The sequence below is a fragment of the Nicotiana tomentosiformis genome, chromosome 2 (genome assembly GCF_000390325.3).
Source record: "Nicotiana tomentosiformis chromosome 2, ASM39032v3, whole genome shotgun sequence".
Lineage (NCBI taxonomy): Eukaryota > Viridiplantae > Streptophyta > Magnoliopsida > Solanales > Solanaceae > Nicotiana > Nicotiana tomentosiformis.
The window spans coordinates 186,885,741-186,901,804 of NC_090813.1; the positions used below are offsets into that span (position 1 = coordinate 186,885,741).

The following is a 16,064-nucleotide window of genomic DNA, read 5'->3' on the forward strand; positions in this document are numbered from 1 at the left end:
TAAGAGACTGGAATTTATCAAAAGGAAACACAACAAAAATAGCAGTACAACACACAAGGGTGTGTAATAGGGGATCTTCCGAGATACCGTCTTGTTGTCCCAAAGTAAATAAGCAAAGAGATCTCCCAAGGTACCGCCTCGTAATCTCAAAAGTAAATGTGCACGGAGAACTTCTGAGGTACCGCCTCGTAGTCTCAAAAGTAAATATACAGGGAGAACTCCCGAGGAACCGCGAACCGCCTAGTAGTCTCAAAAGTAAATGTGCTGGGATAACTCTCGAAGTATCGCCTCGTAGTCTCAAAAGTAAACACACAGCTCAAATCGATAAATACATTAGTTAACAGCAAGAATCCTACAATTAATACTGATAAAGAACAAGGAAAGAGCAGGAAAATCAACTAGGTATGCTGCACAAAGTTAAAATAAGTAGTTAAAGCACGTAGACATGTGATATTAGACTAGACAGGTTAACTACACATGTTGGCATAACTCAATTAAAAATGGAAACAAGTTACTACTTAGTAAAAATCGTGTTTTTCAATAATAGCTCATGTACGCACTCGTCACCTCGCGTACACGGCACTCATATATCACAACAGTACCAAATCCTAAGGGGATTTTCCCCACACAAGGTTAGGCAAGCTACTTACCTCAAACCAAGCTCAATCAATCTGTAAGAATGCCTTTTCCTCGATTATCCGACTCCAAATGGCCCAAATCTAGACAAACACAATTACATATCATAAATACAACTATAATAGACTAATCTAATTAATGAAATCAAGACTTTAACAAGAAATTCGAAAAATCACCCTAAAAATTCTCCCCAGGCCCACGACTCGGAATCGGGTAAATGTCAAAAAATATGAACACCCATTCACTCACGAGTTCACTCGTACCAAAATTATCCAAATACGATATCAAAATCCCAATCAAAACTCAAAAACTTAGTTGAATAACTTCTCCCATTTTTCCCAAATTTCTCAACCAAATTCCTTAATTAGATGATGAAAACAACTATAGATTAGTGGAATATAACCATAAACGAGTTAAGAATCATTACTCCCAAAGTTCTCTCTGAAATATCCTTGAATTATCGCCTTAATCCGAGCTATCAAAATCCCAAAATAGAAAATGGGATAAAACCCTGGAACTTGGCCCTTTTCTGCTCAGCGATTTCGCATCTGCGGGCTTCCATCGCAGATGCGGAAATGAATTAAGGTATCTGGGACCGCTTTTTCGGTCACGTGGCCGCACCTGCGTTTGCGCACCTACGAACAATGGTCCGTTTCTGCGGTCTTCCCCCATGCCTACAGTTCCTCTAGCGCATCTGCTGACATCGCAGATGCGACATTTTCCTCGCACCTGTGACCCCTGACCAAACCTCCCAACTCCGCTTCTGCGCTTCTCGAATCGCACATGCATGTCTGCACCTACAACCAACCCTACCGCAGGTGCGATGACACTAGAAGTTGAAAAAAAAATTCAACAGTTACACAAGTCCAATTACGATCCGTTAAGCATCCGAAACACACCCGAGGCCCTCGGGACCTCAACCAAATATTCCACCAAGTCATAAAACATCATACGAACTTAGTCGACCCCTCAAATTACATCAAACAACTCTAAAAATATGAATCACCCTCCAATTCAACTTAATGAACTTTGAAATTTCAAACTTTTACAACCGATGCCGAAACCTATCAAATCACGTCCGATTGACCTCAAATTTTGCACATGAGTCATAATTAACTTTACAGACCTACTCCAACTTCCGTAATTGAAATCATACCCTGATATCAAAAAGTCCATTACCGGTCAAACTTTCCAAAAATTTAACTTTCATCATTTCAACCCTCCAAAACATAATCGGGACACGCTCCTAAGTCCAAAATCACCCAACAGAACTAACGGAAATGACGAAACTCCATTCCGGAGTCGGCTTTACACACCTCCCACTACGGTCAAAATTCTAGAACTTAAGCTTCCATTTAAGGGACTAAGTATCCCAAAACACTACGAAACAATGAACAAAACCTCCCGACAAGTCACATAGGTAGAAAAGGATATGAGGGAAGTAGTAAACAGGGCTATTACTCTCAAAACGATCGGCCGGGTCGTTACATCCTCCCCTTCTTAAAACAACCATTCGTTCTCAAATTAGTATAGAGACCAACCTGAAGTGGTGTAAAGATGAGGATAACGGCTGCACATATCATGCTCGGTCTCCCAAGTCGCCTCCTTGACCGGCTAACCCCTCAACTGAACCATCACGGAAGCAATGTTCTTTGTCCTCAACTTTTGAACCTGCCTGTCCAAAATAGCCATCGGCTCCTCTACATAAGATAAATCCTTGTCTAACTGGATTAAGCTGAAATAGAACACATGAGACGGATCGTCGTGATAGTTCCGGAGTATTGAAACATGGAATACTGGATGAACCCCTGCTAGACTGGGAGGAAAGGCAAGCTCATAAACAACCTCCCCAACACCTCGCAACACCTCAAATGGGCCGATAAACCTTGGGCTCAGCTTGCCCTTCTTTTGAACCTCATAATACCCTTCATGGGTGACACCCAGAGCAGGACCCGCTCTCCAACCATAAATGTGACATCGCGAACCTTTCGATCTGCATAACTCTTCTGTCTGGGCTGGGCTGTGCGAATTCGATCCTGAATCACCTTAACTTTCTCCAGAGCATCTTGAACTAAGTCTGTACCTAATAACCTAGCCTCACCCGGCACGAACCAACCCACTGGAGACTGACACAGTCTACCATATAGAGCCTCATACAGTGCCATTTGGATGCTCGACTGATAACTGTTGTTATAGGCAAACTCCGTAAGTGGAAAGAACTGATCCCACAAACCTCCAAACTCTATCACATACGCACGTAGCATATCATCTATTATCTAAATAGTGCGCTCAGACTGCCCGTCCATCTGAGGGTGAAATGTTATGCTCAGCTCCACTCAAGTACCCAACTCATGCTGCACGGCCCTCCAGAACTGTAATGTAAACTGCGTACCCTGGTCAGAGATGATGAGTACCGGTACGCCATAAAGCCTGACGATCTCGCGGATATAAACTCAAGCCAGCTGCTTGAAAGAATAGGTAGTCATCACAGGAATGAAATTAGCTGACTTGGTCATCCTATCTATAATCACCCAAACAACATTAAACTTCCATTGAGTCCGTGGAAGCCCAACAATGAAATCCATAGTGATTCTCCACTATGGAATCTCTAACTTCTGAAGCAACCCACCTAGCCGCTGATGCTCATACTTCACCTGCTGGAAATTTAGAAACTGAGCTACATACTCCACTATGTCCTTCTTCATTCTCTTCCACCAGTAATGCTGCCTCAAGTCCTGATACATCTTCATGGCACCCCGATGAATGGAACACCGCAAACTGTAAGCCTCTTGGAGAATCAATTCACGCAAACCGTCTACATTAGGCACACATAGCCTGCCATGCATCCTCAATGCATCATCATCCCCAATAGTGACCTCCTTAGCATCACCGTGTTGGACCGTGTCCTTAAGGACAAGTAGATGAGGGTCATCATACTGACGCTCCCTAATACAATCATAAAGATAAGACCGAGAGACCACACTAGACAATACTCGACTCGGCTCAGAAATATCCAATCTCAAAAAATATCTAGCTAAGGCCTGAACATCCAACGCCATGGTCCTCTCTACTGCTGGTAGATATGCTAAGCTCCCCAAACTCTCTGCCCAACGATTCAAAGCATCAGCCACCACATTGGCCTTCCCGGGATGGTACAAAATGGTGATATCATAATCCTTAAGCAACTCCAACCATCTCCACTGACGCAAGTTAAGATCCTTCTATTTGAACAGGTGCTGCAAACTCCGGTGATCTGTGTAAATCTCACAAGGAACACCATATAAATAGTGCCGCCAAATCTTCAAGGCATGAACAATAGCTGTTAACTCAAGGTCGTGGACATGATAGTTCTTCTCATGCACCTTCAGTTGTCTGGACGCGTAGACAATCACCCTACCATGCTGCATCAACACCGCGCCGAGACCAATCCGCGACGCATCATAATATATAGTATAAGACCCCGAACCTATACACAATACTGATACTGGGGTTGTAGTCAAAGCTGTCTTGAACTTCTGAAAGCTCTCCTTACACTCCTTTGTCCACCTGAACGGAGCATCCTTATGTGTTAGCCTGGTCATATGTGCTGCAATAGATAATAAACCCTCTACAAATCGACGGTAATACCCTGCCGGCCTAAGAAAACTCCGGATCTCCGTATCTGAGGATGGTCTAGGCCAACTCTGCACTACTTCCAACTTTTTTGGATCCACGTGTTGCTCATGATCCTCCCGAGTCCGGGAGTACACCAGAATGTAGTTAGTAAATACAATGACAAATGAGTCAAGATAGGGCCGAACATACTGTGCATCAAGTGTATAAAAGTTTTTGGGGCATTGGTCAGCCCAAATGACATCACAAGGAACTCGTAGTGACCATACAGAGTCCTGAAAGCAGTCTTTGAGATATCTGGCTCCCGAATCTTCAACTGATGGTAGCTTGAACATAAGTCAATCTTAGAAAATACCCTGTCACCCTGTCAGCTGGCGATAATCAATGCACATATGCATAGAACCATCTTTTTTCTTCACTAACAAGACCGGAGCACCCCAAGGTGATACACTAGGCCGGATGAAGCACTTATCAAGCAACTACTGTAATTTCTCCTTCAACTCTTTCAACTCAGGAGGAGACATACGATATGGAGGAATAGAGATGGGCTGGTTGCCCAGCAATAAATTAATGCCAAAATCAATATCCCAATCGGGCGACATGCCCAGAAGATCAGCTGGAAATACATCTAGAAAGTCCCTTACTACTGGAACTGACTCAACTATAGGGGTATCAATAATGACATCTCTCACATAAGCTAGATACGTGTCACACCCCTTCTCAACCATTCATTGAGCTTTTAAGAAATGAAATAACTCTGCTGGGAGTATACTCTAAGGTACCTCTCCACTCTAATCATAGTAATCGTAGCATAGTCAGCAACACGATCTTAGCGTGACAATCAAGAATAGCATAATGGAGCAACAACTAGTCCACGACGAAAATAATATCAATATCTACCATGTTGAGCAATAATAAATCGGCTATGTTCTAAAAACCACTAAGAACAACCAAACACGACGGACACACATAGTCTACAACAAGAGAATCTCCCACAGGTGTAGACACATAAACATGAGAACTCAAAGAATCACGAGATACGCCCAAATACGAGACAAAATAAGAGGACACATAGGAATAAGTGGAGCCTGGATCAAATAAAACCAACGCATCTCTATGACAGATCGAAACAATACCTGCAATGACAGATTCGGGAGCAACTGCCTCTGTACGAGTACGAAAAGCATAATATATGGCCTGGCCTCCACCTCAAGGGCGACCTCTACCTCCCTGACCTCCACCTCGAGCTGGCTGAGCAGGTGGGGCAGTAGCTGGTGCTGTAATCATAGCCTGAGGACCCGGTGGAGCAAGCGATGGCTGAGAAATCTGTGGAGGTGCACCCCTACTAAGTCAAGGTCAATCCCTCACCATATGGAGAGTGTCTCCACACTCAAAAATATCTCTCGGAGGGCGTGTCTGTTGTGACTGGCTCGGGCCAGGTATGTTGGACTGACCGCTAAGAGCACCTCGTGCAGGAGGTGCACTAGATACTGGCGGTGCATAATAAGGCTCCTAGGGCCGAGAAGGGGCCGGAATACCACTAGCGGTTAGAAGAGCTGAGTGAACGGGGCGAGTCACATAGCCCCTTCCATGACAAACTGCAGCTGGGGCACGAGTACCACTGTAAGTGCCAGACTCTCGAGACCTCTTGGCCTCCCTCTCCTCTCTCTCCCGAGCAAGCATACCCTCCAATCTCCTAGCAATACTCATAACCTACTGCTAAGAAATATCCATATCCAACTCCCGGGCCATGCTAAGCCTGCGACGAACCCTCTCTCGAACCATGGCAACTAAGGCGGGTGCATGTCGGGCCAAATCACTGAAGTGAACTGCATACTCTGACACAATCATAGCACCCTGGTGCAACTGCTAAAACTCCATGCACCATGCATCCCTGAGACTTTGAGGAACATACTCTCTCAAGAACATGTCTGAGACTGAGTCCATGTAAGTGAAGCTGTCTCAGCCGTACTACTCGACTCATAAGCACACCATCACTGATAGGTTGTTCCTCAAATATGGAATGCAATAAAAGAAACCCCACTCGACTCCGCTACATCCATAGTATGGAGAATACGATGACACTCATCCATAAAACCCTGGCCATCATTTGTCGCCAATCCACTGAAGATAAGAGGGTGGTACTTCTTGTACCTCTCAAGTCTGAGCTTCTCCGGCTCAGAAGTTGCTGCACTAGACTCGGGTCGGACTGGAGCTACTGGTTGCATCGGTATAATCTCTGGAACCTGGTCAACCTGAACCCGCTGCTCTGGGGTATGGGTTGCGGGAGACTGTGCTCCTCCCCCGGCATGAGATGTGGCAGGAGCAAGTCGAATCAATCCAGCCTGAGCTAAGGTGCTGAACATGCTCAGAAACTGGGCTAAAGTCTCCTGGAGGGCTGGTGCAGGAACAATTACCTCAGGTGCTTTCCCTCCAGCTGGATCGACTGGGGGCTCCTCTGTAGCAGCTCATGTGGGTGCTCTAGCTACACCGCGTGGACGTCCTCGGCCTCTACCCCGGCTCCGGCCTCTCGCGACTCTAGTAGGAGAAGCGGGTGCCTGGTCATCAGATCCGCCTGTATGTGTCCTCACCATCTTGAGAGAATAGAATACAGAAGTTTAGAATTTCGAAGCCAACAATTTCACACGACAAGGAATCAAAGAAGTGTAATTTTCCCTAACTGTTCCATAGCCTCCCGAAGATAAATACAGATGTCTCTGTACCGATCCACGAGACTCTACTAAACTTGCTTGTGACTCACAAAACCTATGAACCTAGAGCTCTGATACCAACTTGTCACGACCCAAAACTCCCTCCGAAAATGTCGTGACGGTACCTAGTCTCTACGACTAGGTAAGCCTATCTAATTGCTGAAAAAACAAAAATAGAAGTAAAATTTAACAGCTAACTACAACAGATAACCAAATAGCTGGTAACAATGCCGCTCGCCATGTACAGTAACCAACACTCTAGAAATACACAGTATTTCCAAAATTCGGAACATCATAAGTCACAAGCTACAGAAGAAAACTAGGATCTCTATAAAAGATACTAGAAGTATAGAAGGTAATAAAAGAAGTACAGAAGGTAATTGGCACAAAGGAGAATAGAGGGGGACTCTGAGGTCTTCAAACGCGACAGATATACCTTGAAGTCTCCAACTATCACTGCTCACTGATAACGTGGTTAATAATGAGCACTTGGATCTTCACACAAAATATGTGTTGAAGAGTAGCATGAGTACACCACAATGGTACCCAATAAGTGTCAAGCCTAACCTCAGTCAAGTAGTGATGAGGTCAGGTCAGGCCCACTATTATGTAATAAATAAGGCAGGGGAATATAACAATATATTAAGAGACTGGAATTTAACAAAAGGAAACACAACAAAAATAGCAGTACAACACACATGGGTAAACAACAGGGGATCTTCCGAAATACTGTCTCTTAGTCCCAAAGTAAATAAGCAAAGAGATCTCCCGAGGTACTGCCTCGTAGTCTAAAAAGTAAATGTGCAGGGTGAACTCCCGAGGTACCGCCTCGTAGTCTCAAAACATATACAGAGAGTAACTCCCGAAGAACCGCCTCGTTGTCTCAAAAGTAAATATACAGGGAGAACTCCCGAAGAACCGCCTCGTAGTCTCAAAAGTAAATATACAGGGAGAACTCCCGAAGAACCGCCTCGTAGTCTCAAATATAAATGTGCTGGGAGAACTCCCGAGGTACCGCCTCGTAATCCCAAAAGTAAACACACAGCTCAAACCGATGAATACAGCAGTTAACAGCAAGAATCCTACAGTAAAGACTGATAAAGAACAAGGAAAGAGCAGGAAAATCAACTAGGCATACTGCACAAAGTTAAAATAAGCAGTTAAAGCATGTAGACATGCGATATTAGACTATACAGGATAACTACACATGTTGGTATTAGTCAATTAAGAATGGAAACAGGTTACTACTTAGTAAAAATCGGGTTTTTTAATAAAAGCCTGTGCACGCACACGTCACCTCGCGTACACGACGCTCACATATCACAACAGTACCAAATTCACAGGGGATTTCCTCCACACAAGGTTAGGCAAGCCACTTACCTCGAACCAAGCTAAATTAATCTGTAAGAATGCCTTTTCCTCGATTATCCGACTCCGAATGGCCCAAATCTAGCCAAACACAATTACATATCATAAATACAACTATAATAGACTAATCTAAGTAATACAATCAAGACTTTAACAAGAAATTCGAAAAATCACCCTAAAAAGCCTCCCCGGGCCCATGACTCGGAATCGTGTAAACATCACAAAATATGAATACCCATTCATTCACGAGTTCACTCGTACCAAAATTATCTAAATCCGATATCAAAATCCCAATCAAAACGCAATAACTTAGTTGAAGAACTTCTCCCATTTCTCCCCAAATTTCTCAACCAAATTCCTTAATTTAGATGATGAAATCAACTATAGATTAGTGGAATATAACCATAAACGAGTTAAGAATTATTACCCAAAAGTTCTCTATGAAAATCCTTGAATTATCGCCTTAATTTGAGCTCTCAAAGTCCCAAAATTGAAAATGGGATAAAACCCTCGAACTTGGCCCTTTTCTGCCCAGCGATTTCGCATCTGCGGGCTTCCAGTCGCACATGTGACGCCGCGGAAATGACTTAAGGTATCTGGGGCCGCTTCTGCGATCAGGTGGCTGCACCTGCGTATGCGCACTTGCAGAAAATGGTTAGCTTCTACGGTCTTCCTCCAATTCAACAAGTCCTTAAGCATCATACGAACTTAGTCGAGCCTTCAAATCACATCAAACAATGCTAAAAATACGAATCACCCTCCAATTCAACTTAATGAACTTTGAAACTTCAAATTTTAACAACTGATGCCCAAACCTATCAAACTACATTCGATTGATCTCAAATTTTGCAGACAAGTCATAATTGACATTACGGACCTACTCCAACTTCCGGAATTAGAATCCGACCCTGATATAAAAAAGTCCACTATCGGTCAAACTTTTCAAAAATTCAATTTTCGCCATTTCAAACCTAATTTAGCTACAGACTTTCAAAACATAATTCGGACACGCTCCTAAGTATAAAATCACCCAACGGAGCTAACGAAACCAACGAAACTCCATTTCGGAGTCGTCTTCACACAACACCCACTACGATCAAAATCCTAGAACTTAAGCTTCCGTTTTAGGGACTAAGTGTCCCAAAACACTCCGAAACTACGAACAAAACCTCCCCACAAGTCACATAAGCAGAAAAAGATATGGGGGAAGCAGTAAACAGGGGGTCAGGGTTATTACTCTCAAAACGACCGGCCGAGTCGTTACAGAAGTCTATATAAATTATTATAGGGGTTTTAATTTTTTTCTAAATTTAGGAGATAAGAGAAATATTTTTATTTTTCTATAGATTGATCATATGTTACTTTTCATAATGAAACAATATAAAAATTATAATAAATAGTGTTTAGGATAATTTATTGATAGTTGAAAACTTATCAGGGAAGAATGAGTTCAAACCATGAAGATTAAATTTTCACATCAATTAAGCATATAAGAGATAGCCCCCTAATACAATATGAACAAATCTCATCACTTAAATTAACTTTTGAGATTTAATAAACTTTACTTTTTAAAATTACTTTTGAATATAAAATTTTCTAGTTTGAAATCGCCTTCAAATAGTATGGATAGATGAAAAGCTTTTAATTTTAATTTTTAAATTGCTTTAAAACAGTATGTGTAAATACGAAAATCTTGTAAATATTTACCGATATTTCTTTTTGTTGCTCTATTATTTAAAAATTAAGTTTACTTTCTCTATGGAAACTTCTAGTTGACTAAACCAAAATTAATAATTTTACCAAATAAGAAAAGGAACGTTCCAAATGAGTATTTGCATAGAGTACTCTATGCAAAAGTAGTCTAATCAACAGAATATTTAAAGGAGTGTTGTGGTTATGAGAATGTGGGGTCCACGTGTATCAATGACTTGCAAACAATGTAGGAGTTTTTCTGAAATGACATATATACCCTTGGTAAACCATCTTTTCTTCTCTATATATATATATATATATATAACGATATCTGGTCATGGGTCAATGTACATATATAAATGAATGAAATGCATAAAAATATGTTAATAAGATTAATATACCTTTCGGATAAACTTTATTAACTACGTTTATTTTTCTGAGACCCATGAACAGAAGATGTAATAATAAGATACATGGGAATTCAATAACATAGGCACCTCTAATACTTTTATGAATATAGTTATTTATGGAAGTTGTGCATTTGCTCGTTTCGTTTGTATCGTATGGGTCATGCCAAAAATAAAGAAGGGATAACCTTAACATATCTGAACCGATTCTTTTAGAAATTGCAATTTACGCATTACAGAATCAATAACCAACGTTATCTATATTTGGTATGGAATTGTTTTGCTTTTTGAAGGACCCACGATCTTTACATAAGGGATTTAATTGGATTTTTAAGGCACACATAAATTCACATTTGCAGAAACGTGAAGCAAACTTGATGGCATGTAACACCTTACTAATTTGTAGGAAAGCCTTTAGTGGGTGTGGCCCACTTAGTGGATGACTAAGCCACCCTAATTCCTTAAAATGTGACATCTATGCGAGACTTAAGAGTCACTTAAATGTGATGGGGGTGCTGCCACATTAGGGGGAGGGGGGTTAATCTTTATCCCATAATTCCTTAGTTAATTAGATAATATTCCGTTACCCAATAATTAACCAATTATTCACATAATTAAGAATTATCTCAAATTAATTAAAATACTACTCACTTTTAACACACTTTATGTACCCTACTTATCGTGGTTATGAGGTACCTTGTATGGCACTAGTCCATAAATATCAGGTATTATAGCTCAGACCGTATTTTTTCCCATCTTGATAAACTTCGACGAAACTCACTTTCTTTGATTCGCTTACCCTTTAACCTTCACGGCATTTACTTATCGCTTGTTATAAATAACATAAATGCTTATAACCTCAAGATAATCTCATCCCCGAGTCTACGTCGATTAACTGAAGACGAAACTTTAACGTACGAAAATACGAGATGTAACATCCTTCCCCTCTTAGAAACATTCATCCTCGAATGTTTAACTCCCCGGGATTTATATAAACTTTGGCAGAGTCGCCTTTGTAACAATACTACTGTCAACCCTTTATGTAGAAAACTCAATAATTCAATGTCACATAGGACCACAATCATCAATAACGACAATGGCCTCACATGACCAATGATAATAACTAACACAAGAATCCGTACCTTAAGGTTGTAATGTCTCAGTCGGATCCTGCTCTGGAAGAGGAAATAAGTGAGGATATCTAGACTTCATGTATTCTTCGGCCTCCCAAGTCATTTCTTCCTCATTGTCTTTAGTCCTCAATCTCCGAACCTGTCTATCTAGTATAGCAATGGGAGTTTCCTCATATGATAGCTGTTCTGTGACTTGAACATCGTCAACTGACATAACTCTGGAAGGATCTCCGATACATTTACGGAGCATAGACACATGAAAGACTGGATGTACAGATTCCAAGTCAGAAGGCAAGTCTAACTCATATGCTACCTGGCCTACTTTGCGTATCATCTTATATGGTCCAATGTACCGAGGGCTGAGTTTTCATTTCTTTCCAAACCTCATAACGCCTTTCATCGGTGATACCTTTAGGAATACCCAATCATCAACCTGAAATTTCAAGTCTCGCCATCGATTATCCACATAAGACTTCTGATGGCTTTGAGCTACTAATAGCCTTTCCTGTATAAGCTTAATTTTCTTGATTGCCTGTTGTACCAATTCTGGTCCTACTAACGTAGTTTCCCCAATATCAAACCACCCTATAGGCGACCTACACTTCCGTCCGTGAAGAGCTTCGTATGGAGCCATCTGAATACTGGAATGATAGCTATTATTATACGCGAACTCAATAAGCGGCAAATGATCATCCCAACTACCCTTGAAGTCGATCACACAAGCCCGTAACATATCCTCAAGTGTCTGAATAGTACGCTCAGTCTATTCGTCTGTTTGGGGATGAAATGTTGTACTAAGACTTACCTGAGTCCTCAATCCTTTTTGGAAGGACCTCCAGAAATTAGCTGTAAACTGAGCTCCTCTATCCGAGATAATAGATATAGGGACACCATGCAGTCGTACTATCTCCTTAATGTAAAGCCTTGCATAATCCTCTACGGAATATGTAATTCTAATGGGCAGAAAATGGGCTGATTTTGTAAGTCTATCAACAATCACCCATATAGAATCGAACTCACGTTGGGTACGAGGTAAGCCTACGATGAAATCCATATTGATTACTTCCCACTTCCAAGTCGGAATCTCCATAGCCTGCAATAATCCACCGGGTTTATGATGCTCAATCTTGACCTGCTGACAGTTAGGGTACTGAGCAACAAACTCTGCTATATCCTTTTTCATTCCATACCACCAATATATTTCCCTGATATCATGATACATGTTTGTTGTTCCTGGATGAATAGAGTAACGAGAATAGTGAGTTTTTCCCATGACCTGCCGACGCAGCCCTGCAACATTAGGGACACATAATCGTCCTCGATATCTAAGGACCCCATCTCTTGTAATGTCAAACGGTGTCTTCTCCTTCTGAGGGGTTGTATCCTCATAATGAGCTAACACAGGATCCTCGTATTGGCGTTCCTTCACTTCAGTTACTAAAGAGGATGTTGTAGTGTCCTGAATAGTAATTCCGGTATCACCTGAATCCAATAATCGAACTCCAAGACTGGCTAGCTGATGAATCTCATGGGCTATTCCCTTCTTCTCTGGCTGTAAATATGATAGGCTACCTATAGATCTACGGCTGAGCGAGTCAGCTAGTACGTTCGCCTTCCCCGGATGGTATAAAATATCAACTTCATAGTCTTTAAGTAGCTCCAACCATCTCCTTTGACATAAATTCAATTCCTTTTGCTTGAAGATATACTAGAGGCTCTTATGATTCGTATAAATATCAACATGAATGCCATACAAGTAGTGCCTCCACATCTTTAGCGCATGAATCACCGCGGCTAACTCTAAATCGTGGGTCGGGTAATTCTTCTCATGCTTTCTTAGCTGTCTAGAAGCATAAGCTACAACCTTACCATGCTGCATCAGTACATAACCTAATCCAATGCCCGAAGCGTCACAATAGATAACATAACTATCGGTCCTTTCTGGAAGCATTAAAATCGGTGCTGAAGTTAATCTGTCCTTCAATGCCTGGAAACTCCGTTCGCAAGCATCAGTCCATTGAAACTTTGCTCCCTTCTGAGTCAACTTTGTCAAAGGTGCTGTAAGAGAAGAGAATCCCTCTACAAATCTCTTGTAATAACCTGCCAAACCGAGAAAGCTACGAACTTCTGTCGGTGTCGTGGGTCTAGGACAAGTCTTTACTGCCTCAATCTTTTGTGTATCAACCCGGATACCTTCACTTGAAATGCCATGCCCAAAGAAAGCTACAGAATTCAACCAGAATTTACATTTAGAGAATTTTGCATACAACTTCCCTTTTTGTAGAACTCTAAGCACAGTACGTAAATGATCCGTATGCTCAGTATCTGAACGACAATACACCAATATATCATCAATAAATACAATTAAACATGTCTAAAAAGAGTCTGAACACACCGTTCATCACATCCATGAATACTGCTGGGGCATTAGTCAAACCGAATGACATAACACGAAACTCAAAGTGCCCGTATATGGTCCTGAATGCTGTCTTCAGAATATCTTTCTCCTTAACCCTTACCTGATGGTACCCGGACCTCAAGTCTATCTTCGAGAAATACTTGGCACCTTGCAACTGATCAAATAAATCATCAATCCTCGGGAGGGGTACTTATATTTGATCGTTACCTTATTTAACTGTCTATAATCTATACACATCTGCAAGGAACCATCTTTCTTACTCACAAATAACACAGGTGCTCCCCACGGTGACGTACTAGGTCTGATAAAGCCTTTTTCAAGCAAGTCCTTTAGTTGTTCCTTCAACTCTCTCAGCTCTGCGGGTTCCATTCTATAGGGAGTAATAGTTATTGGTTGAGTATCTGGTAGTAGGTCAATAGCAAACTCAATTTCTCGCTCTGTCGAAAGACCCGGAAGCTCATCGGGAAAAACATCTGAAAACTCATTAACCACAGGGATGGACTGAATGGTTGGTGACTCTACTTTCACATCCTGAACCCTAACTAAGTGATAAATATAGCCCTTTCTGATCATCTTCCTTGCATTGAGATAGGAAATAAATCTACCTCTCGGCGACGCCGTATTACCTTTCCACTCCAAAACAGGCTCCCCTGGAAATTAGAATTGGACCATCTTTGATCTACAATCAACGTTGGCATGATAAGAAGCCAACCAATCCATACCCATTATAACATCAAATTCTACCATATCTAACTCGATTAGGTATGCTACTGTAGATCGACTAGGAACTACTATTATACAATCTCCATATACCCGCCTAGCTATCACTGGGTCCCCAATAGGTGTGGATACCTCAAAAGGTTTAACCAACTCAGTTTTTATTCCAAACTTACTAGCAACTAATGAAGTAACATATGATAAGGTAGAACCTGGGTTAATCAGTGCATATACATCGTATGAGGAGACTAATAGTATACTTGTAACAACATCGGGTGATGATTCTTGATCCTATCGTCTTACTAACGCATAAATACAGTTCTGAGGATCGCTCGAGCTAGATGCTCCGCCTCTGCCTCTACCACGACCTATTGGTGCTTGTGAACCTTGCCTAGGGGGGCATACTGATGATGATGAATCAGCTACAGATCCCGCTGATTGAGCTATGCTTGCATCACCTCTCGTCGGGCAATCCCTCATAACGTGGCCCGGATAACCACAAGTATAACAAACACCCTACCCCATACGACATTGCCCGGCATGCTGCTTACCACACTGAACACATCACGGAAAGGGCGGCCTCATCTGACTTGACTCGCCCCTATATTGAGAACTTGAGGCCCTAGAATTCTGACCAGGCCCTGAATATATGGAACGATCAAATATCTTTCTGCCAAGCTGAGAGGGTGCGCTAGCCGATGGCTGGGCTGGATACCTCGGGTATTGTTGTCTATAACCACCCCAAAACTCACCAGAAGGACCCGAAGACCTCGCTCTCTTATTCTGGGCCCTATCATGCTCACGATCAACCCTCTGCTTCTGCTTACGCTCATCTAAACCTTGAGCGTATGCCTGAATATGAGAAATATCCATCTCTAACTGAAGTGAGACCGACATACAATCGTTAAGCAAGTGCGGCTCTAACCCCATCACGAACCGGTGAACCCGATCCTCCATCTTAGATACAATAGTGGGAGCATACCTAGCCAACGAATCAAACTGAAGACTGTACTCCCGAACACTCATGTTACCCTGCTGAAGGGTCAAGAATCTATCAACTCTGGCCCATCTAAGCTCTGGTGGCAGATAATGATAAAGAAAAGCTTATGTAAACTCCTGCCATACTGCTGGAGGGGCATCCTCACCTCTGGATAATTCCCAAGACTCGTACCAATTAACTGCAACATCTTGAAGTCTATAGGAAGCTAGCTCAACTGACTCACTTGCAGTGGCCTTCATTACCCTCAAAGTCCTCTGCATCCTATCGATAAAAAATAGAGGGTCCTCATTTGGATCTGCTCCAGTGAATACTGGAGGGTCCAAATTACTAAAATCATGAACCCTCGTACTGACGGACCTATCTGCATGA

At 42.0% G+C, this 16,064-nt stretch overlaps 1 protein-coding gene across 1 annotated transcript; it reads right to left on the reverse strand.

Annotated features, from left to right (window-relative positions):
* Window positions 1-11,569: 11,569 nt before the first annotated feature.
* Window positions 11,570-15,568, reverse strand: LOC138906261 (uncharacterized). The gene is made up of 4 exons (XM_070194794.1): window positions 15,448-15,568; window positions 13,429-13,782; window positions 12,700-12,987; window positions 11,570-11,823 (listed from the first exon to the last, which is right to left on the reverse strand). Exons 1-4 carry the CDS (start codon window positions 15,566-15,568, stop codon window positions 11,570-11,572), a joined length of 1,017 nt encoding a protein of 338 aa, XP_070050895.1.
* Between the last annotated feature and the right edge of the window lie 496 nt (window positions 15,569-16,064).